General features: G+C 43.6%; 5 protein-coding genes across 5 annotated transcripts; 2 read left to right on the top strand and 3 right to left on the bottom strand.

Moving 5' to 3' along the window:
* The first annotated feature begins 1238 nt into the window (after nt 1–1238).
* Nucleotides 1239–4933, top strand: LOC108111510 (soluble guanylate cyclase 89Db). The gene is made up of 2 exons (XM_017221025.2): nt 1239–1485; nt 2716–4933. Exon 2 carries the CDS (start codon nt 2791–2793, stop codon nt 4798–4800), a length of 2010 nt encoding a protein of 669 aa, XP_017076514.1. The 5' UTR covers nt 1239–1485; nt 2716–2790; the 3' UTR covers nt 4801–4933.
* A 297-nt stretch (nt 4934–5230) lies between these two features.
* Nucleotides 5231–5919, top strand: LOC108111512 (dihydrofolate reductase). The gene is made up of 2 exons (XM_017221027.2): nt 5231–5379; nt 5431–5919. Exons 1-2 carry the CDS (start codon nt 5300–5302, stop codon nt 5900–5902), a joined length of 552 nt encoding a protein of 183 aa, XP_017076516.2. The 5' UTR covers nt 5231–5299; the 3' UTR covers nt 5903–5919.
* On the bottom strand, nt 5900–6519 carry LOC108111513 (succinate dehydrogenase assembly factor 3, mitochondrial). The gene is made up of 3 exons (XM_017221029.2): nt 6318–6519; nt 6143–6252; nt 5900–6087 (listed from the first exon to the last, which is right to left on the bottom strand). The coding sequence occupies exons 1-3, from the start codon at nt 6397–6399 to the stop codon at nt 5917–5919; spliced, it is 363 nt and encodes a 120-aa protein (XP_017076518.1). The 5' UTR covers nt 6400–6519; the 3' UTR covers nt 5900–5916.
* A 408-nt stretch (nt 6520–6927) lies between these two features.
* Nucleotides 6928–8455, bottom strand: LOC108111511 (derlin-2). The gene is made up of 3 exons (XM_017221026.2): nt 8112–8455; nt 7512–8032; nt 6928–7456 (listed from the first exon to the last, which is right to left on the bottom strand). The coding sequence occupies exons 1-3, from the start codon at nt 8196–8198 to the stop codon at nt 7273–7275; spliced, it is 792 nt and encodes a 263-aa protein (XP_017076515.2). The 5' UTR covers nt 8199–8455; the 3' UTR covers nt 6928–7272.
* Nucleotides 8456–8909: 454 nt separating this feature from the next.
* LOC108111508 (cadherin-89D) lies at nt 8910–21419 on the bottom strand. The gene is given in 18 exon segments (XM_017221024.2): nt 8910–9323; nt 9387–9596; nt 9729–9887; nt 9956–10264; nt 10956–11192; nt 11302–11370; nt 11682–12451; nt 12453–12488; nt 12490–13086; nt 13088–14795; nt 15013–15179; nt 15241–16201; nt 16261–16556; nt 16558–16971; nt 17090–17131; nt 17133–17410; nt 19820–19944; nt 21409–21419. Coding segments are annotated over 18 exon segments (6714 nt in total). The 3' UTR covers nt 8910–8998.
* Nucleotides 21420–21656: the final 237 nt, after the last annotated feature.

The following is a 21656-nucleotide window of genomic DNA, read 5'->3' on the forward strand; positions in this document are numbered from 1 at the left end:
GCAGAACCACAAGTTAATACAGGATATTTTCGTAGTTTTTGTGTAAGCTCGTCTGTCGCTTCTGTAATTAATGGCATTTTGAGAGGCTTTTAAGTGAGCCCAAAATATCTCCTTCGTTTATTCGACCAGGCATATTATCGTCCTTTTTGGCCGATTCATGCACTGCCCATAAAATTGTCAACGTTTATTTAATGGGCTTTCCTGAAAATCCGTTTCGGTTAAGTGGGACGAACGGAGGCTTTTTGTTCGATGCTGTGAAATCCTCTTTAAATTGCTTTAAAACAACACATCAAATAAGGGCCAGGACTCAAGCAAACATATATATAATTCAGAGGTATGCGTGAAAATGAAAAGGCATTAAGTACAGATGCCCCAAAGCCATCCCTACATCTGGGAAAAAGGGAAATGGAAAAGCGAACAACTCTACAACAATGATACATTTGACAGACTGTTTTAAATGTTCCAGGGCCTTGGGAAACATATTGGAAGTATTTATGATAATTTAAATTCGATTAAAAGAGATTTTAAAATATACCAAAATAAAGTTATATAAGATAAACTACTTTATAATAAAGAAGATATTAATAAAAACGATTACTTTTAAGTTTAAAATCATTATTGTTGTTATTAATTTTATTGAAGATATTTCTTCTCCTCATTTGAAGACTTCTCGTTATTCATCCCTGGCGAAGTCGGAAGACCCAAAGGACAATACTTTGCACGGAATGCCAGGACCCACAACGATATGAGGGAGTGAGGGCCATAAATGGAATGAACGAGAGAAAAATGACTCCTTCGGTTGTGTGTCAATGTTGATACTATATCGAAAGGAGAGAAAGTGGCAATTGAGGCAAAGAGCATTGACTGCCGACGTTCCTGGCTATAATGACAACAAAGATGATGATGATGATGATCACGATGGTCAAACATAGAAGTGCGTGTCGAGGCGCAGGCACGTAGGTCCTAAGTGGGCCGGAAATATGGCTCAACACTGCAACTCGTCTGTGGGTGGGCTATAAAAGGCCGGACCGCCAAAGAAGCACGCTTCATTCGAACAACATCGTCCCAGCTAAAAAGGAAAGCTCAACGGAGTCCACGGAACCGACAGAACCAAACAGAACCGACAGACCCACGAAGCTCGTCAGAGGAAATCATGAAACAAATCAGACAGCCAGAAGCCAAGGAAGCAGCGATAGGCGGCAAAACAAATTTAGTGTAACAATAGCAACTGCCGACGACGCAACACGGAGTCCGGAAAAGTGAGAGCTACCGAAAAGTGCGTGTATATATACCGGAGTTTACGCATCCCGGGAAGCTGTGTGTGTGCAATTGTGTGTGCTGGCATACGCCTTCCTTAAATTATAAATAAGCGAAGAGCAAATGCCGCGTGGATGAAATTAAAACTCTTTAAGAGGCACGATTCGATGCTGGAAAAGTTCATGCGGTTGAGTTAGTGGACTGGAACGAGGCGGAAAGCAATATAAAGTAAGCGGGTTACTTGAGGATATAACCGTAATAACCTAATTTCACGGTCTCACAATCAAATACCATTAAAAGGGAAATCAAAAAGATTTCTTATAAATTCAGAAAAAGAACAGTGATAAGGAATTCATAGAACAAATTATGCAAAACAAATAGAAAGAAAAATTTTGAGTTAAATACTTTTAATTGCTGTCACTACTACAATTTTAAATATCTCCACGGTGTTTTAATCAATTAATATATTATAGCTACCATCATAGCCAATATTAATCATAGAGGAACATTTCCTAGAAGAACATAAATAATGACCGATTTAATCGTGTTATTACTATGAACAAAAGGAAGTCAAGTATTTGCCATTTATATTCTATTTGACAGTTTACATTCTCTGAACATTAATCAAAAGGCAACCATTTCCTCTAACCACACTAACAATAGCATTGTTATCTACTTTTTACGACCTTCAGTTTGACAGAAATTTGCATGTTTTTGGTCAAAATTAAATACACCCAAACTCCAGAAAGCTGTTTGAGAATTTATGGCTCAGTTAGTTAGTCTTTGTGGGAAAACATTGAAAAGCAGGCATTACCGCCAGCGAATTACCGGCAACAGCAAAAGGAAATACGTCAAGAGTACAATGAGCTATGTTCCTTTTGCCAGGAACGTGACAAGCTTAAAGGAGATTGAGGAGAGGAGTCAGAGGATTCTCTGCCTGGGTCTGCCACATGAACTCAAATTAAACTGTCGGGGGCAATAAATCAAATGATATGTAGGAAAAGCAGACTTTTCTTGAGTGCTGTTGAAAGCTAGATAACAAGAAATCTCTTGACGGTTCAGGCATATGTAACCCGGTTTTATTTACTTTTTGCATATAATTTACATTAACTTTTGACGGCCTAAGTTGATGTTATAAGCGAGGCGAAATAGACAGAGTTAAAAGCAAATTTTTGAGTAACTAATTTATATTGAAATATTTAATAGATTTCTTTACTAGAAAAACTTTCAATTTAACAAGCTATTATTAAGAAGTTCATTTAGGACCACATTCTGTATATCATCAATCACTTGAGTAATGTATGAGTTTCTTGGTCTAATCCCGGACCCAACACAACTAAATTGACTTTAATCCTCCGGGGTACGAAAACAGTTTACCTAATTACCAGCTGTGAGCGATGGAAAAACTTTTTTTGCCCTCATCCTAATTTTGTGCCTGCCAACTTTGGGTCGTTACAGAAAAAACTTTTGCGAAAGCAATTTGGACGATAGACAGGACTAAACAGACCGCAGACATCCAAGCACACCGTCACCATGTACGGAATGCTGTACGAAAGCGTGCAGCATTACATTCAGCAGGAGTATGGAATGGACACCTGGAGGAAGGTCTGCCAGATAGTCGACTGCAAGCACCAGAGCTTTAAGACGCACCAGATCTATCCGGACAAGCTAATGCCGGACTTTGCAGCAGCCCTCTCAGCCAGCACGGGCGAGTCCTTTGACTTCTGTATGAACTTCTTTGGACGCTGTTTCGTTAGATTCTTCAGTAACTTCGGTTACGATAAGATGATCCGCTCCACGGGAAGGTATTTCTGCGATTTCCTGCAGTCCATCGACAATATCCATGTACAGATGCGCTTCACCTATCCCAAGATGAAGTCGCCCAGCATGCAGTTGACTAATATGGATGACGATGGAGCTGTGATTCTGTACCGCAGTGGTCGAACTGGGATGTCAAAGTACCTGATTGGCCAGATGACAGAGGTGGCCAAGGAGTTTTACGGTCTGGACATGACTGCCTATGTCCTCGAGAGCCAGAATGACATATGCGGAGGGACAGCGGGTCCCATCAAGCTTACGGATGGACCTTTGACAGTGATTGTCAAGTATCGATTGGACTTTGATAATCGCGATTATATGGCCAAGCGGGTGAATGTTATTGCCCATCCTTCCCAGCTCAAGATGCCGTCGGTAGATCTGAATGTGTTTCTGGAGCTGTTTCCCTTCACCATTGTGCTGGATCACGACATGAAAATCACACTCGCGGGCGAGAAGATTGTAGAGACATGGATCTTGCATAATCCTGGCGTGAACCCAAAAAGCTTCATTGGCAGTCATATAATGGAACGGTTTAAGTGCCGGAGACCCAAGGATACTCAAATCGAATGGGAGACCATTCTCCAGATGCGGACGGTACTTTTCGAGTTCGAACTCATCCGCACGGGTCACAACCGAGCCGCCTACGATGCGGCCTTAAATTTTGACTTTGAAAACTTCGATGAGGCTAGCAGCTTAAATGAAGCTCAGGCCATGGCTTTGGCCAGTGCCAAGGAGTTCAGTGTGGAGAACGCGAAGGAAGAAGCAGCTGCTGCCACCACCTCTAAGGACGAAATCGATCCTGCCACGGGTCAGAGACGACACTCCGTGGGACTCCGATCTATTCTGTTGAAGGGCCAGATGTTCTACATAAAAGACGTGGACTCGCTGATCTTTCTCTGTAGTCCTCTAATCGAAAATCTAGATGAGCTCCACGGGATAGGTCTCTATCTGAATGATCTAAATCCACATGGACTGAGTCGAGAACTGGTGATGGCTGGATGGCAGCATTGCTCCAAGCTGGAGATAATGTTTGAAAAGGAGGAGCAGCGATCGGATGAGCTAGAGAAGTCCTTGGAACTGGCTGATTCCTGGAAACGGCAGGGGGATGAACTTCTATACTCTATGATACCACGTCCAATAGCGGAGCGAATGAGAAAGAGCGAGGAGCACGTCTGCCAGAGTTTTGAGGAGGTTTCTGTCATCTTCATTGAAGTGCTGAATGTGTACGACAGCGGATCCAATAACATTCAGGATGCCATGCAGGCGGTGACTACCCTGAACAAGGTTTTCTCAGCTTTAGACGAGGAGATTATTTCCCCATTTGTGTACAAAGTGGAGACCGTGGGCATGGTTTACATGGCGGTTTCGGGAGCTCCTGATGTGAATCCCCTCCACGCGGAGCACGCTTGCGATCTAGCCTTGAGGGTGATGAAAAAGGTCAAGGCCCATGCCCTGCCTGGAGTAGCCATTCGGGTGGGCATTAATTCAGGACCCGTAGTGGCTGGAGTGGTTGGTATGAAGGTTCCCCGATATTGCTTGTTTGGGGACACTGTTAACACAGCCTCCAGAATGGAGAGCAGCAGCGATCCTTGGATGATCCAGTTATCAAACTATACCGCCCTCAAGGTGAGGAAGGTGGGTTACAAGGTAGAAGCTCGTGGATTTGTGAAGGTCAAGGGAAAGGGTGAGATGGAGACCTACTGGCTATTGGAGGGACCAGAGTAATATTTTGGAATTGTATATTTTTAATAAACCAGGATGCTAACTAAAAGCAAATATATAACGTACATAAATATTTTTAAAAGAGATTTAGTGAGGATCGTCAGAACTACAATATCCAGAGCTACTGCTTAGGAAAATTGAAAGTCAAGAATTTTCATTCATTTGCATCGAATGTTTTGACGAAAGAAGCTTTTTGGACTTCATTTTAATTTAATCTCGAAACTTGATCTCATGTTGGAATACACTTTCTATAAAAATTGTATAATAAAAGTGGAGCAATTTAACAATAAATATACGACACGTTAAGAAGTATTCGTTTGGAAATATTTTTGTTCGGAAGATTGGGGCAAAACCAAACTGCGATCCGAACCAGAACCGTTACGTTAATGTCCCTGAACGTGAATGGCGATAACTTCGATTGCAATCGCGCAGGCTCGATCAGCTGTTTTATTTGCTAGCTTAGAACATATATATTTAACTATATTTTTAGCAAGGCTTAAATATGAAGCGCTTTAATTTAATAGTGGCATTTTGTGAAAATTTCGGAATCGGCATCAAAGGCGATCTTCCCTGGCACATTAAGTAAGTTAGTCTCGAATATATCAAAGAGTGCTAAGGATCTCTTTCCTGCAGATCAGAACTGAAGTACTTTAGCCGCACCACCAAGCGTACAAGTGATCCAGCCAAACACAATGCGGTTGTGATGGGCAGAAAAACCTTCTTTGGAATCCCGGAAAGCAAGAGACCCCTTCCCGATCGCCTGAACATAGTGCTAAGCACCACACTCCAACAGGAGAAACTGCCTGAAGGAGTTCTCTTGTGTTCTAGTCTCGAGGAAGCTATGAAGGTAATTGAGGATAAAAACGATGTGGAAAACGTTTGGATCGTGGGCGGCAGTGGTGTTTATAAGGAAGCGATGGCCTCAACAAGATGCCATCGCCTTTACGTTACCAAAATTCACCAGCAGTTCGAGTGCGATACATTTTTTCCCGAAATCCCAAACAGTTTCAGAGAGGTGGCTCCCACCTCCGATGTACCACTAGGTGTGCAAGAGGAAAATGGCATCAAATTTGAGTACAAGATCTTGGAAAAACAGTCAGAATAAAGTAATCATATAATTTATTTGCCTTGCACATCTTCTAATCCCTTGGCCGCCAGCATTAGCTCATATAATTGGACCACCTGGTCGTCCTTAAGCATTTCCACGGCCTGAGGGTCGATCTGTTCGCCCAGCTCCCCCTTGGGTTTACCTCGTATTCCTAGTTGTTGGGTGATCGTGGAGGCATAACGCTAAAATGACGGAATTCTTTAGAAAAGCACCTTTCTTTAATTACGTAAATCTTACAGCCCATTCGGTCATAAAGAGCTGTGCTTCCATGGGATTGCATTTGAGGTGGCGCCGGAACTCGTCCCGCACATAGTTATCACCTAGAGCACGCAGTTCCGCCGGAAGTCCTATTTAATTTAAAGTAACAGTTGAAATGGATGGTATTTATAGGATATATAGTTGTTAATCTCACCTCGATGCAATCTTAGAATAGTTTTGTACAGCAGCCGGACGCGCTGCGGGTGGGACAGTTGGTTCATCACAATTCTTGACATCCTGAGTTTAGTTCCTATACAACATTCTAATACTATCCGTCTGTTCTAGCCGGCTAAAAAACAAATATGAGAGGAACACGAATAAATAAAAATATCGTGGCTTCTAGTGTTGGCTAACGCCGTAAGCAGGTCTCAATTGAAGCAACACATTTTGATACATGGCAACCTTATAAATAAATTTGGCGCGAGTTTGAATTGTGTGTTACGGATTCTTCCTCATGTTTCTTACATTTTTAATAAGTAAATCTAAATCACTTTTGGTTACGTTTGAGCAACAACAGTTACTGTTCTTATATAGTTACCATCAACTTAAAGAGATATTTATTTAAGTACTATTTACAAGTGTAATTAATCGGTTTCGGTGAACATTTTACAAAGAGGTTACATGATAAAATTAGCCGTAATTTTCCTGTTTGAATAATATTTTTAGAACTAAAAAATGCAAGTCGCACAGCTAAGTTAATTGGTTCACCTATGCCATTAAAAAATCCCAAAAAGCGACGTCAAGGTTTCTAAAACTGCCAAGAGGGCTTTTTACATCATGGTTTATTTGTAGCATGTTTTGTATATATAATCACATGTGCAGTATAGGTTCAATCTGTCGTGAATGCATCCCTTGGGGTAAATTTAAAATTTTAAGAACATCTCGCGTGGAAATTGGGTTCTGCATCAGAAAACAAACCAATAAATGACATACACACACGCTCTGCACCAACTTTGGCTAACTATTGCACGCCTATCTCTCAATACTTTACGCCTAATTACACCAATCACCAAACGGAAGGTGGCGGAGGGGTACACAACATTGCTGTCATCGTCGTCGTCGTCGTTTTGAACAGAAGAACGTTTTAACAAGTAAGTTTTCTAGATTTGTTATTGCGGCGCCGCTGCAGGCGGATGCGCTGGATCCGCAAGCTGTTGTTCCTGACCGCCAGCTGCATTCACATTCTCCTCCGGCAGCAGTGGCTGGCCTTCGCCGCCCCAGGGAAAGCCGCCGGGACGATCCTCGGCTGATGCTTGGTAGTTGCGCTCGATGTGCTCATTAAAAAGACGTTTCCTAAATAAAAAATGTATTATTTAAAATATAGCATTCGATTCAAAGGGTGACTCACAGAAAGTAGGGGGTTTTAATCAGTCTATAACCATTGGAGAGTGTGGGATAAACATCCTCCAGCACGTAGTATATGTGGCCAACACCCATGCCAATGACATCCAACCACACAGTGTTCCCCAGGATCATGGAGCAGCAGAGAAGCACCCACGGCAGGTAGGGTGCCTGAAAATTAAGCACGCCGAAGAAATTCATGGGCACCAGTGGATTGCGGCGTGACCACACATAGACCAGCATCAGCGTGAATGCCTGGCCCAGGAACAACAGGTTAACAAAGATCCCGAAGAAGGTCATCAGCACTCCGCCAAAGATAAACATCATGACAAAGTCAGAGCTACGTCCGCGGAAAGAGCCGTCTTCTAGCATGCGGCAATAGCGATATGTAAACACCATATTGAAAAAGAAACTAATTCCAATGGTTCCAAAGTACAGGAATGTGGTGGCCAGGCGCCAGATCTGGAACTTGCGCACAATCAGCGTGGGATTGAAGTAGAGCTGCAGCGGTGACACTAGGTCCAGGTGCTAGAAAGTTTGCAAGTTCGCTGATTATAGAGGTACACGTCACCCACGGTAAAGAACTTAATCCGAGATGGACACTTACGACCGCTAGAGTAGTCAGAACGCAGACCGTGGTATACGCCCGTGTGACCACAGGGATCTCTAGGTAGAACTGCCGCAGGGCATTCATGGCGGCTCTTCCTCCTCTGCTAGGCTCAGTTTGGCAAGTGGGTTGCGGTCTGTTTCCTTGGACTTTTAACTCCAACTCCTCTGATTTGTCAACATCCACCGGCGGTCAAGCTGTATTTACCAGTCGCCCCTGGATATTCGGATCTTCAGAATTGGCAAGTGTAAATGTGTTTTTATAGCGCTCGGCCAGAGGAGATGTAATTGGAGTTTATATGTTTTATTTTTATCAGTGTTACCATATGGTGACCAACTTTGCTAGTCCTCTAAAAAATCCATATTGCCCAGGGCTTACGATAGTATCGATAGAACAGGTTTTGCATCTCCATGAAAAAGATAAAAAGTCTTTCAAAAAAATATTGACAAGAAAATAACTTAAAGCAACCAAATAAATGGATTATTTCATGATTAAAGGCGGTAGCTATTAAGCCAGAAGTGATATCCATAAGAATTTAAAAATGTATAAGTAAAATACAAAATTGTTTGTATGCGCGCCTTTGCTGACAATCGATATGTCGTAGTTCAATATATCGTTACAAACTTGGGATGTTAGCCAAACTGCTGGAGTTAGATCTTTTTATGGTTCCCAATTTGATTTGTTTCTGATAACGGTTTTAGCTCCGATAATAGCGATATTCCAAGACTTAAAATCATTTTAATGAAATCAGAAGTATGAATTGTAATAGTCACATGCTTCGACTTTTGATCTTTAAAACTCTAAGATTTATTGCACTTGTTTCTTAACAACTAAGCTAAGCTAATTAAACTAAAAATTGCACTGCGTTTCTGTCTAGCTAAGGAAAACTAAAACAATGAATTCGATTTGCTAAATTCGAGAGGGCGACGGAACGACTGTTCCAGGTTGTGCAACCTCTGCTCTAGGTCGTTCATCGAGTTCCGGAGGGCATGACCCCGGGGGCGCAGAGATATCTGCGGCGACTGCTGCATAAGGTCATCCTTGACCCCGGAGAAGGAGTGTCGCACACAGGAGCGTTTCTCGAACCGCGTATTCTGGTAATGCGGATGCTGGTTGGTTACCTGCTGATGCTGGCGGTGCTCGCAGTTTGCACTGCGACAGTTGTGGGCCACCAGTGGCTCATCAGTCTTCAGCGAGTCCTCGTAAGTGTCACTATTGAAATGGATTTTCAAGTTATTAGAAAATTCATAATATAAACGTTGTATCTTTGCTCACCTGCTGTCTGTATTTGGATGAGGCTGGCGCAGCTCCAAGTGGGCCTTGGCATGCCTGGGGCAGAGTACTTCGGGCTTGATGCCGCGTTTGGAGCCACCGTGTTGAAAGGAATCTGGTGAGGTCTCGTACAGTTCGCGACTGCTCAGGAACTCCACCCCAGAGTCCTGGCCCGTGGAATGGAGTGAGAAAAGCGATGTTTCATAATTGTTTCTAAGTAGAAAATAAGAAATTAATAATTAAATAGCAATATTACGACTGTTGTAAACATTTTGCATAACAAATGCACATGTTAGCTAAAAATGTTATGTGGCATTTATATCAATAACAATATGTTGCACTTACAGATTGCTCACCGGCTGGCAGGCATTGTACTTTAACACAAACGGAGTGCTCCCGGCGCCCACATTTCCATCGCCGCCATTTGACGCAGCTGCTGCTGCCTTGGCAATGGATTTGGGAAGAGGCACGTCAATGTATTCACGCTGCTGCTGTCGTTGTTGCCTATTTGAGGATGATTTGTTACTGTCCAGAATGGAAACACGTTTGACTGGACACGGCCATTCACTTACTCGTTCAGGTACTGATGATGTTGCTGCTGCGTGGCCAACGCCTGTTGCTGGTGATGATGGTGCAACTGCTGCTCCAATTTCTCGGTGGCAGTGGCCGTCGATTGGGTTTGCGCCGAGGAGCAGACGGACTCTGGCATAAAGGCACTGGTGGGCCGCTGGCTGCCAGTGCTGCTGCCCTTACTACAACGCTGTGTATGGCGCTGCTGCCTCTGGCGCCGCTGCTTCTGACCACGAGGAGATCCGATGCCTGCTATGGTATAGGTGAGACCGGCATCCGAGGAGGAAAAATCACGTTGAGACCAGAGACGTCTGCGATGAGATATGGGGAAAAACTTAAATGCTTTGACTAACTCAAAAAATGTTAGAAATACAAAAAAAAAAAAGACGAAATGTTGCCTTTTTAAATATCTGGGACTATTTAGTGATAAAAATGAAACGAAAATGAATTTATATTATTCATATTAAATTTTTGATAAGACTGTTCTCAGTTTCTATCCCTGTAAATGATATTGACATCATAAAAAAGAAATGATTATTTTTTTTCTGTGCAGGATGAGTCTAGCAGATGAACAGATGAAAGGCGATTTGATTGGCATTCTCATTTGGGATGTAGTTGCCGAGATGTCACATGATCTTCGTCTAATTGCCTGATGTTGCTATTGCCGCATTGTTGCAACTGATGTTGTGTTTGTTGCTTTTTACCGTTATAATTTAATCGGACAGGAGAGGCCCAATGCCAGCCGGTTTATTCAGAGGCTTAAAAACATATCAATCACATTTGCCATGGCCATGACCATGGCCATTAGCAGCAGCAGCAACAGCAACAGCAACAACAACATTTGCAATTGACTTAAGATTTATTATGGGGCCTTTAGCTTAAGCTAAAACTATGGCTAACATAAAATGCATCTATGAGCTACATTAGAGCGCCCAGTAAGCAGTCTTTCGGTTGCAGTTGCACACTTGTATGATCTGATACGCTAGTGCATCTCATTCATACCGTTTTTGGCGCATGCATAGGTAGCAGCAAGCGGCCATCAGTGCCCCCAGGCTGACCAGCGTTAGTAGAACCATTGTCACGAACTCAAATCCTCCCATAAAACTGGATGCGGAGGCGTGTGTGGGACGGGCCGACTGTCCGAATTCAGCCAGTTCGATAATGCGCGGCATGGGTTTGCCGCCGTCGAGCTTTTGCTGCTGTAACTGCAGTGCATCCAGTTGGAGGCCAGCCAGGGCGCTGAAAGAAGACATTCAAGACCATTAATCCGCATGACAGTTCTGGGTCAATTGATTTTCGTTGCAGCCAGAGGCAAGGAAGGGAATCGGTTGGAAGAGGAAAAACTTACTCCTGCAGTTGCTCCATTTCCATAATGGAATTCGTGTGCGGATCGACGGCATAGATGTAGGCATTGGTGCTGCAAATGGATAGAGAAGAAGAACCTGTTAGATGATGCTGGGGTGTTTTGATTGCAACTAATGGCCAATTAGCTTATGTAATGCGGTCAGACTGCACATTTTATTCAAATTTATGTGAGAGATTGGAGTTTAAAGTTAAGAATTTATGGGGCTGATATGCAGTTGACTTTTCCACAAAGTTTTCTTTGCCATTTAAATCAGTTTCACTAAAGACTTTGGTAAAGAAGGTTTCTACAAAAAGTTATATGTTAAAATTAAATTGAAGGACGTGTAAACTTGGATATGAAATAACTTAAAGAACATAACTTACGCCGCTTCAAGTCCTCCAGAATATGGCTCCAACAATCTAACGCGCACATCCTTGCCAATGGCATCACTGAGCGCCTCCATCAGTCCTTCAATGCGACGTTCCACCTCGACGGGCATTCCAGCCACCACCAAGCGGACCTGCTTTCTCTCATCGATGATGTACACAAAGACGTTAACGATACCACTCCGTCCATCATCGGCACCCATTCGATCCGTGGCCTTCACATCGAAACCGTAGATGCGTTCGTCGTGGGAGAGATCACCCAAAAGTCGAATATTACCCGTTACCTCATCGATGCCAAAAAGGCGAGTGGGCTCGTTCAGCAATCGATAGCTTATCTCCGCATTTAGTCCCTCATCCAAATCGTTGGCCACCACTCGGGTTACAGGGTAGCCAAAGCTGGCACTCTGCGGCAGAACTGCTACAATCGGCTGTCCATTTCCTCGGAACTTAGGTGCATTATCGTTTTCATCCGCTATGTGGACAAGTATTCGACACTCATTCAGGGATAGACCTTCTATTCGTTCATCCACTACTGGATATGAGACCCTGGCATAATTTCTGGCTTCCCGACTCAACCGATCTGCTCGTATTCTTAATTGATACCGCGATATGTGCTCCCTGTCAAAGGGTTTAAGAGCATACAACAGCATATTCTTTGCATCATATTCAAAGGGCGGATGAGCATCCGTTTCGTCTAAGCCCTCCTCCAGCCACAGTGACCACCGGTAGTTCTCCGGATTGAGACCAGAGCTCAGATTTAACCGCATCAACCTCGATGGGTGCTTCATTGTTCTCCGTGAGCTTTAACTTCATAGTAGGCATGTTGGAAAACGGTTACATTTGCAGGTGGTTCTGGCTTGGGGGTGGACTTCGGAGGTTCCGTAACTGCCTGTCCCTGCAGATTGACTATCACAATAGCTGTGGCTGATAACGTTGGACTGCCCACATCAGAGGCTATGACAGAAACATTCAAATGTTCATAGTCATTATAGCCATTGATACGGGATATCGTAGAGATGGTACCATCCCGGGAGTCGATTTGGAATAGCGGAGCCTGCATTTCCTGGTGACGAATGGAGTACAACACCAGACCATTGCCATTGCCAACATTATCTTTATCAATGGCCGTAAGTTGCCTCACAAATGTTCCCGGTTGAGTACTTCGATCGAGATAAGCTTTGTACACCGGCAACATCATGGTTCGATCCGCCACACTCGGGATAAACTTGACCGCCTTGGTCTGATCATCATAACCAATAAACTCCGGTCGATTATCGTTGATGTCCAGGACATTAACTTCCACCTCCACACTGCTAGACATTCGCTGCATGATAGGTGCATTATCTGTGGCTATCACTTGGAAGTTGTACTTGTCCTTAAGTTCTCGGTCGAGCTGTCCATTTGATCTTCAGGACTCCAGAGGCTGGTTTAATGGTAAATGGTAGGTGCGAATCACTGAGCGTATACGTAATATTGGCATTCTCGCCAAAGTCCATGTCAATAGCGGTCAGTTGCCCCAGGACGCTGTCTTTATAATCCCCTTCTGCAGTATCGAAGCTGTACCAGGACTTCTTGAAAGTCGGAGCATGATTATTAACATCCATCACAGTGAATCGCAGGCAAGCGGAGTCCTTAAGACCATCTATATCAGTCACTGTTAGATTTAACCAAATCTCGATGTTGGCCGAAAGTGGATAGTTGACCGATAGCTCTCCACTGAGTTTGTCGATTGTGAAATATCGAACTCCTTGAACTCGCAACATGGGCATTCCGGGTGTCCGCTCCACCTGTTCTCCGTGGAGTTCATAGTGCAGCTGGGCATTCTTTCCGTAATCTTCATCACTGGCGCTCAGTTGAAGGATTTTCGTACCCACAGGAGTGTCTTCGTAGATGGCAAACAGAGGACACTTAATTGACACGGCACGCACCATTCTACGGCGTGACTTCGCTCTAGCTACCACACCCAATCCTGCTCCCACTGATCTCTCACGATCGTGGTTAAATCTTGGTGATCCAGGAATATGATAAGGAGGTGGCGCTAGCATCATGGCTGCCGTTGCCTGAGGTGCTGTCAAGCTGTTTGAGCTCTCTACAAAGTAAATCTCCATGTCGGTGGTGTACTCACGGATCTCCAAACGCGAATCCTTAAACACCGAAATGCGTTCAAACATCGGAGCATTGTCATTAACATCTGCGACCAGAACAGTAAGATGGGCATATCCCGAGAGACCACCAGTATCGGAGGCTATTATCTTCAGATTGTACAGCTGCTGTTTCTCACGATCCAAGCCTCTTTTCCCGGAGTATATGACACGGAAATATGGACCCGAGCTGAGCTTAAAGTTCGTCTGCATAAAGGTGGTGTGCAGCTCCTGGTACTTGAACTCATCGTTCCACTGATCCGTGAGGTTGAAGATGTTGAATGCTCCCGTTGTGGGTGGCATTTTATGTTGAGTAGTATTTCCGAAGGAGCTACCATTCACATATTCTATGCTAAACTCTTCGCTATAATCTCCTTGGAGTTGCACTCTGAACTCTGCATTGGCTGCCTCATCAGCATCCTGGATGAGTATCGCGTGGTTCATCGATAGCTCCGTGCCCACGGCACAGTTTTCATTGATCAAACCCACATAGGTGAGGGCATTGAACTTGGGAGCATTATCGTTGACATCATCCACCTTGATGTTCACCTGGTAAATCCCGGCTCCACTCACCAGTCCCGTGCTGTACTCCACAATCACAGTTAGCTCATAGCTGGGTTGCTGCTCACGATCCAATCCGATCAAGGTGAGTAGAGTTCCATCCTCCGTGATGGAGATCTTGTTCACCACCTCCTGCTGGTTGGCTATGATGTAACGAAGTTTTATATTCGTATCTCCCACGAGACGTCTTGGCAAACGACGCTTTGACTTGGAACTGCGACTTCTGTTGCGGCTACGGAATCTGCTACCCATGGTGAGATTACGTCCAGTTCCCTCAGCTGGCATTTCACGGAATGTTCCCAGTTCGTTGTTAACCAGATTGATGCCATTCTTGTAGAGCAATTGACCAATAATGCCACCAACAACGTTTTCCTCCACATGGAAGTTGATCACGTTCATGTTGATCTCCCTGAAATTAATGAGATCAGATTATGAGTTTATTAATGGATATCATATATAATGATTATAATATTATTATTAATGAATATGAACTGAGTGATTAATTGGTTTTTATCTTTATACTATTTCATTCATATTCAAATTATATAGCAACACCCTTTGAGCTTTCTAAAGAAATGAATTCAGTTTTGCAAATAAGTCTTTGGAAAGTTGAAAACGATACTTACTCTATGACAGGTCTCAAGGGCACCTTTTGCTCTGGCTTGTTAACGATATGGATGGTGAGGTTGGTGATGAGTACACCTTCATCGCTGAGTTCAGCTGGCGAGGCTATTGTGGTCAATGGTGATGAACTTCGCGACATGACCAATGATTGCGAAGAGTTGGCAAACAGCTAAAAAAATACAAATTATGGCAACTTACAAAACACAAAAGCTAAAACAAGATAAGCTTACGTAATTGGCCACAGCTTCGAAATGGTAAACTTTACGTTTAAACTCCGATAACTCCCGAATGACAGTGATAATGCCCGATCGCTCTTCGATGGCAAATGGAACACCTTCGGAATAGGTGTGCAGCAGATCGTACATAATCTCGTCCTCTCCATCGTAGATCAGAGTAGTGCGCACCTGCCCCACTGAGTTTCCCAAGGGGGTACTGGCACCCACCCAGAACTCGTAAGGAGCACCCACAAAATCTATGGCTTGGTCATCGATGGTGGCATAAACTTCAATGGTAATTACTGCCAAAGAGAATCGCCTTTCTGAGGGATTGGTTGGCTGATCACTGGCCTCTACGAAGACAGCGATGCGTCCTCTTCTTAGAGGACCCCCCACATAAATGGTACCATTTTTGTTGTCCAGTCGGAAAGGAATATATCCACTTCCTTTGGGCCTTTGCAGTTCATAAAGCAGTTTACCATTGGGACCCTCGTCTGGATCGTGGGCGATAACTCTCCCAATCACATAGCCCGTAGGAGCATTGATGGGCACCTTGAACTCATACAGATTTCCATGATCAAACTTTGGTGTATTATCATTCGTATCCAGCAGCGTGATTTCCACTTGAACTTTGCTGGGTCCCGGCTTCTTTAAGTGCTTATCATCCAGATATGAAGGATTCCTTTCCAAAGCCTCCACATTCAGTTGAATGGATCTCCTTTGCTCTCGATCTAGTAACCGATCATCGCGCACTGTAATCCAACCTGTTCGGGAGTCGATACGAAAGGCACCTGTAGCATCTTTGGTCTCTACAAGGTTATATAGGAACTCTGAGTTTTCGCCCTGATCTCGATCCACGGCATTAACCTGTAGAACACTAAAGCCAGTGGGCAGGTTCTCCACAATAGAAATGTTGTAGAAATCAGCCTCAAACTCTGGAACGTTGTCATTCAGATCCAGAACTTCCACTTCGATTCTGTAAAGGATTATATGAATGGCCGAAGTTTTAAGAAGTTCTTCGATTTTTAAACTCACCTTGCTAAGGCTTTCTTGAGGGGATTATCTTTCTGCCGTGCCTCCAGCTGAAGGACAAATGTATTTCCCGGCAGACTCTCCTCCTCCAGATCGATTTCCTTTTGAAGATACATTACCCCATTGTGGGGATTTACCCGGAAAAGTTGACGCTCATTGCCCGAAATGATGTCGTATACAAGAGAAGCATTCAGAGAATCCTGATCAAAGGCCATTATGGGCGGAGCGAAGTAGAGGGGTATCCTTATAGGGACTCCCGTCATCGGATAGAACTCATTAATCCTGGTACGATATACACCCTTCAGTGAACTTAGGAGGCAGATCATCCACATCCCGCACGTTGATTGTGATCGTGGTATTCGCTTGATTGGCAGGAGTTCCTCGATCCCAGGCGAAGATTGGCAGCTTAAATTGCCTGATGCCATTATCAAAGTCCAGTTCCCGCTTTAAGATGAGCAGTGGTCGATGGGGACTTTTGAGGGCAAAGTATGGACTCCCATCAGCTGAGAGTTGCTCTGGTACTGTGGACATGCTGAAGTGCACCTCGGAGTTCGGGGTATTCGGCTTGTCGCGATCAAAGGCTTGGACTCCCTCGAAGATAATGCTTTCCACGGAGGTGTTTTCATCAACATCCACAACGTAGGGTACGTTGAGAAACTCCGGTGCGTTGTCGTTCACATCTTCGATGTAGACGGTGATTGAAAGGTAGCTACCCTAAAAATCGTGGGAATGGAGAAGTTTTGGGTACTATTGTAGTTACATTTCTTAAGAAAGATTATGTCTTTATAATAATTTTATGTTATTTTCAAAAGAAGCTGGTAGATAAACCCACCTCTTCGAGTTTCTCCTGTTTGCCGGCGCAGAGAATCCGGAAACTTAAGCAGATTCCGTGGTACATCCCGATCCACCAGACGTTCTAGGGAGCGTGCCAGGGTGACCACCAGCATAGTGGAATTGTGTTCCGTGAGGTTAAAGTACTTGTGATCCCCACTGACATCGGCACCTTTCAGGGCGGCTGTGGAACGCGGATAGGCTTGTAGCCGTAGGATTTCCTTGCCCACCTGGGCATCTTCGCGGAGACGGATGAAGCGGACACCTTCGCTTTCGGCGGCGACGCCGTCGAGCGTGTGAAACGCACAACTGCTGGAGCTGGCTAAAAGTGGGCCACGAGATTACAGATTACTATATATATATATATGTATGTGGCATGTAGAAGAAAAGTAAAACTTTGACAAATTGTTGCTGTTGTTTATTTGGGCATGCAAATTTTTTTCGCGGACTCTGAGAACCAAAAACGGAAAAGCGCCAGAAACAACAATTGGAAAATCACCGAGTTCGCGACGTGCGGAACAAATTGTGGGGACTGGAGGAGTGGCAAGGTGTGGGGGCGTGGCAGAACTGGCGCCAGCTAACCAAAAACTTTCTACGTTTGTCGCGTGGCCCATTCAACTGCGATTTTCATGTGCAGTTGCAACACTTTTCCACATGCATTTTCCACAGCTGTCTCCCTGTCTCTCAGTCTTTTGGATTCCCTCAATCTATGCCCTGGCTGCAATCAGCTTTTGCAAATTATTTTCTGCTGCCTTAGTTCCCACCCTCATGACATAATTAAGCATTTTTTGTTTGCCCACGGCTCGACTGGCTTTTTGGCCCCAAAAGGCATCTCAGCCAAATGCGTTCCGAGTGACAAGAAGACACACCACCACAACGTCTGACTCGCTGACATTTCTCCGAGCTTCATTTTCTTTCTTGTTTTCTGTTTTTTTTTTTTTTGTACTCTTTTTTTTCGGAAGATCTCCTGCAGCGGGAAATTATCATTGTTGCATTCAGATGCAGATGCAGATGCAGTGAAATCTTGGCCAGCGTCAAGTATCTTCTTCAGCCGGAGACTGGTGACTTTGTCGGTGGCCCCTTGTCGTCGTAGGCATTGCTGTTGGTATATTGTTTTTTTTGTGGCTTAGTTTTATTCCATTTTCGCTGTACTGACTGCTGCTGATGTTGCTGCTTCTTGTTATTGCCACAGTTGTAATTTCTATTATTTACTTGCAGTTTCTGGCTCACTTCGGTGTGAACTGCTGGCGTTAGAGGGTTTCCCCTTCTTGGTAGGAAAATGAGATGTCATTTGAACTCTTATATATATGGGTTTGAGTGGCAAAAACAACTTATTTGATATTGCTAGATTCTAAATTAAAGATTTTAATCAAATTAGTAGCTTAAGCTCTTATCTATATTGATCACAAAGAGGTTTCTTTTAGTGGTTATCCACTGTAAAATAAATATTTTGTATACTGAAACCTTACTTTAACAGTTGTTGTTTTTGTTGTAGAGAAAGAAGTTATAGTAGTAAGTAGTAATGTTTGTTGTACCAAAGAACCAAGTTGATAGCTTTAATAGAAGAATCTGAATCGCCACAGAGATCTTCATAGTGTCTCTGATATGTTTCCAAATTTTCTAGCAAACCGCATACTCACGGACTAAAGAACTTTGAATTTGATTTTCTCCACTCTGAAAACCAAAAAAATTCTTCACAGAAGATTCTTCTTACTCATCCATTTTCTAGTTTTCCTTAATATATTTCACATGTGATTTCCATGTAAATGTTTCCCAATAACGAACTGAACTCACATTCAAATAATTATGCAGTTCTGTTCCGATTGCACTTAACACTTTCAAGATTGAAGACTTTTCGTAACGGTTCTTCAACTCATTTCCCACAACATAAATGTCATTCTCATTGTTCTCATAAAACAGAAATTATATGTAATTCATATGCACCATTCACATGTGGCCCGAACGTTTTAGCACTTGTTGATGGCAACGTTCTCTAGCAGCAATTTACCCATTCATACTTGGCTACTTGGCTACCTGTTTAGCCAGCCATCGTCTAGAACATTAAGTTCAGGCGGTCATTCCAAGTAACACAAACAAATTAAGTTTTTAATTAGAACATTTCCACACACAGTCACTTGGGTTCCCAAGTGTCGGGTTTTCGAGTTCACAATGGGGCGGTCGCGGTCGAAGATTCATTAACTTGGCCGGTGGAAGGTGCAGGAGCAGGTTACCGAAATGGGTCAGACCATAGGATGGGGGAGATGTGTTAAGGCCATTAAAGTGGGTCAGCTGTCAGTCATTGCATAAACTAATCGACAGGTTGCCGCATAGAGATAATGATTGAAAAAAAAAAATAAAACCAAAAACAAATCGATTTCCTTGCACATTTTTTTGCGAACCCCTGAGGAAAAGCTGTCGCACTAGCATTTAAATTCGAAATTTGGGTTATTTAACGGTCTGTAAACGAGACAAACAAGTTGCATGCCCAGGGGAGCGGCAGGGTTTCGTCGGTTGTCCAGCAAACGAAAGACTTAGGCGACAAACTGCGTCCAGCACTTGATTTACACGAACCAACAACAACAACAACAACAACGCACACATTAGCACTGAGGCAGAGAGATTTAGACTTGGTGACACACACACATGCACATGCATTAGAGCCGAGAGATTTATGCACATATCCCGCCAACTTAAAAAGGCTATAACGGCTTTCGGCCACTTTGCAACTTGCCTTGCACTTGTCCCGTTTTCGCCGTTTGGCCTATAACGAATAGACCAAAAATGACAACGGGAAGAACCCAAAAACGCATGAATGCCATATCCTGGCAGGTTGTTAAGATTTTCACTAGACTTTTCCTTTGATGTTTATAGCACTATCCAAAATCTCGCATCGCGCTCAAAGCGAAACAACCGACAACGCAAACACCTCGCGACCAACTGAAGCTATCTTCCCGACTGCAGTCTGAAAGCAGAGTGCGATGAGACTAGTTTTTCACACACAAGAAAACAAGAAAAGCCACGACAAGTGTGGTGCTAAGGAAAAGCGCTGGCAGAAGAGGCACATGGTGGGGTGGAGTACTATAAGCTGAGTACTCTTTCTGCGTATCCTTGGCTATACATAGAAAGACTCGGCCAGAAACCGTTGCGATACTATTATTCATTGCTTTTAGCGCGTTGCGTGCTGATGGCTCAGAAAGACAAAAGCCAGGCCCAAATGGATAAATGAAAGCCAGTCAGAAAGCGAGAAACAAGGAAGGAAGGTCCAATAGCGCAAAAGCCAGTCGTAAAAGTATAAACAACAAAAGTGATTAACATAAGGCATAAACATGCAGTTCGCTGGGGTTCCGAGCCCTAGGCACTTTTCAGCTGATGGTGCTGATGATGCCCCCTTTGATGGCAATAGTAATGGTGATGTCGATGTCGTTGTCTACGAAGATGCCGCAATGGAAAGCCGAGAGTCAGCGAGTCAAAAATTAGACAAAACACGGCCAGACAATACAGCGATAATCCAATAGGAATCGAATGGAATACCGCTGCAGTTGCAATAAAGGCGTCTTAACGGTTCTTGCTTATAGCTAAGTTCGAGCTGATGCGCTACTGCTTAAAAGAAAAGAACCAAGGGAGAGCCCATAGGTAGTCGAAGAAATGCTAACAAGACCGCTGCTGCAAAGAAAGAAGAAAGAGCCAAGAAAGGCAGAGAGGCTGAAGAGACCGAGCAGCGTTTGCATTATTATGCGGTTTAATAGCTTTACATAACACCTGAGTGGAGACGAAGTCGAAGCGGCAGAAGCAACAACTGCGACTGACCGACAGCCCACAACAACCTACGCAAAGGTATGCACTGGTAAAAATAAGGGGTATCTATATTTTGTACATATTTAAATTACTAAATAGTATATAAAGAAAGAAAACTATAAGCTTAGCTGTAAAAGAATTTGTTAGAGTTAGCATTGGAAAACATCAAAAGAGGGAGTTGTGAGTTATAAAAAAGATAAAAAAACATATAAAAAACACTAATTTGATTTCATTAAAAATAATTAAATGCATTAAAAACAAATAGAAACAAATAAAAACCGAAAATGAGACCAACAAAGTGAATAAAAAATTTTCCCAGTGTGTAGATGGCAAGCCGAACCGATCGAGTCAGCGGCTTGGAAAATTGGCGCGTGCGAATGCTCCTGGTTTCTGGGCTCGCTTGTGGTTAGCCACAGCTCTTCGCTGGCAGAATCAATGCTAATCAGCGAGGGCCGTTCGAGAAGTCGGCAAGTGAAAGCAGGAAGACGGCGTTGGCTTAGTCGATATGCTAATCATTCAACTCACCTGCCAGCCATATCAGATTTCACACATCAGTCATTGGATTTGCTGCAATGTGGCAAGCAACAAATTGGGTATGCATCGTTGGCTTGAAGGGATTTCAAAACCTTACCAATTAAATTGATTATTTGCGTACAACATTCCTTCTTTTCTTTAGTAAACCGCTTTCTTACAATTTAATCTTTATGTAACTTTCAGTCTTAGCTTGGCCTATGCCGATGGCAATTAATGATCAATAATAGACATCATATCTT

Source organism: Drosophila eugracilis, unplaced genomic scaffold (assembly GCF_018153835.1).
Source record: "Drosophila eugracilis isolate 14026-0451.02 unplaced genomic scaffold, ASM1815383v1 contig_415, whole genome shotgun sequence".
In the NCBI taxonomy this organism is placed as follows: Eukaryota; Metazoa; Arthropoda; class Insecta; order Diptera; family Drosophilidae; genus Drosophila; species Drosophila eugracilis.